This window comes from Papaver somniferum, chromosome 11, assembly GCF_003573695.1.
Source record: "Papaver somniferum cultivar HN1 chromosome 11, ASM357369v1, whole genome shotgun sequence".
In the NCBI taxonomy this organism is placed as follows: Eukaryota; Viridiplantae; Streptophyta; class Magnoliopsida; order Ranunculales; family Papaveraceae; genus Papaver; species Papaver somniferum.
In genome coordinates, this window is record NC_039368.1 from 103212054 (window position 1) to 103214363 (window position 2310).

At 35.0% G+C, this 2310-nt stretch overlaps 1 protein-coding gene across 1 annotated transcript; it reads right to left on the bottom strand.

Moving 5' to 3' along the window:
• Window positions 1–531: 531 nt before the first annotated feature.
• LOC113321706 (NDR1/HIN1-like protein 1) lies at window positions 532–1740 on the bottom strand. Its single transcript, XM_026569611.1, has one exon. The coding sequence runs from the start codon at window positions 1458–1460 to the stop codon at window positions 834–836; it is 627 nt and encodes a 208-aa protein (XP_026425396.1). The 5' UTR covers window positions 1461–1740; the 3' UTR covers window positions 532–833.
• Window positions 1741–2310: the final 570 nt, after the last annotated feature.

A 2310-nucleotide genomic window follows, 5' to 3' on the forward strand; every position in this document is an offset into this window, starting at 1 on the left:
TTAATTTAGAAAATGAGGTATTAGTTGACACAAGTGGGCATAGTAGGTGAAACGAAAACATCACGACGGATTGAAATGAATGAGAGATATTGACACACCACTCAAACAAACAAACACCATCACTACTCACCTAAACTTCAACCAAGAAGAATAGCCAACCCCAATTGTATTGATGCAAAAAGGACTCCTAATACTCTTTCAACCTAAAAGCTGGGTTCCCTTTCTTTATACTCAACTCAATCTTCACTTTTAAGCACTTACTTTAATCTTTGCTTGTAGTATAATGATTAAAACCAAACAAACAGTCATGGCATTTCTCTATGGGCTACACCAATTGACCAAAATTGCCTTTCCCCTCAATTCATATAAATGAACCCCTCCTCTGTAATTCCATGGGGCTCCAAGGTGGTCACACCTTGGAACTCCAACGCCCCTTCAAAGTACGTTAGGGTGTGAAACTAATCCCCTAGAAAAGCGAAACAGAGAAGAAACCAAGAACTGAAATACGTGAACATGATGAGCATGGAGACGTAATGGAAATTTTAATATATTATATATCACCAGCAAATTTAACAGTATACACTTGTCGTAGCCTGGCTCCTTTTTTTTCATTTTCTGTTTTTATTCTCTAAAAAATAATGTTGCATCCGACTTAATCATATACCCTTATAGAAAAGAAAGAAAAAAACAAAGGCAAGTAAAATATATAAAAATAAAATTGAAAGATTAATTAACGGTAACGGAGTGGCTATAGAGAGAATGAGATAGAAGCAGAGAGAGTGAGGAAGAGAAAATACTAACGGGAATCTAACAGTGTTAAATTGTTAAAGCAATCAGACATCGGTATGACAGTCACGACCAATCTGATACTTAACGGCAGCAGGACCAACGGAAACACCATTAAACTTACTTCCAAACGTTAAATATGCGGGACAATTAACGTTGACATGATAATGACCAGAGATCCAAGTACCGACTTTCCATCTGAGCTTCCCATCAATCTTGATATAAATCAGAACCATACCAGCCCTCTGTTCCTGATCCAATGAAACAGCAAGAAAAGGAGCAATCGGAATTGTACTGCCATAAACATACGGAGACCAAACATTAACATCCTTATGGCCTTGGTACGTCTGTGGAAGAACCGTTGGTAAGGTTATCTGCTGATTACGATACGACGCGTAGATATCGAGTTTATCATAGTAGATACCGATTTTATCATTTGGGTTTCTTGATGCAACTGTGATTTGAAGGGTTGATGACAGAAAGTTTGGTTGTGTTACGTTGAACTGATAAACAGTTGCATCTTGCAGAGTGAAAACAGGTTTTGTTGGACGCAGGATTAACCAGACCAGTAAAATTATGAAGAGAACTGCGATTATGAAGATTGTTAAACACCCAAATAACTGCCTCAGTTGTTTCTTTTTCTTGCTTCCATGGTGGTCGCACTTTGCAGACATCTTTCTTTCTTTCTTCCTCTCAAGAAAATGTGTATGTAAAGAGAGAAAGAGAGAAATATAGGTTGGGTATTGACAGATAGAAGATGACTAAATGGGTTTGAAGTTTTTATGGAGTTTGAGTTATATAGAGAGATGGAAAGAAGGGAAGAAGAATTTGGTGTTGCTAGGTTGGATTTTTGGAAGCGTAGGTAATGGAAGAATTTGGAAGAATTGTATAATAATTTATATACAAAAAGTTTAGGAACTAAGTTGAGTTAGCTACTACTAGTGTGTCAAAGTAACGTTTATTTTAATTTTGAGGGAGAGATTATGGGGGTGTGGTGGAAGATGATCGCATACACATATATCCTTATCTCCATTAATTGTAATTATGAGTATTTCCAAAATAAACCCATGTTCATTGCCACGGCAAATGCATTATTTGTTACTGTTGTATTTCAGGTCAAAAAGAAGCTTCCTTGAAATAAATATTTTCTTTTTCTTTCTAGAATGACAAGTAAGAAGAATTACTGAATTGTAGTGAGCATTATTAGTTGAAAAGCACCGACACTAATTTCGTCCAAGACTGTCATTTTTTGTCTTCATCGTCATTTTATTAAGTGTTCTTATTGACATAGCTTTTCTTTGTCCACGAATATAACGTTTTTATTGTATTAATTAATAAATTTGTAACGACAAATTAATTTTCATTGAATTTACCCTTTTTTTCGCTTTTCATTATTAGTAAACGTTAATCAATTTGTAGTCAAATCAAATTACATTACAGGATAATGGGACAACATTCTCTCATAATAAATATCGTTTTCTCTTCTTCTTTCATTTTCCGGAATTGAAGAATCTAAAAATAAAA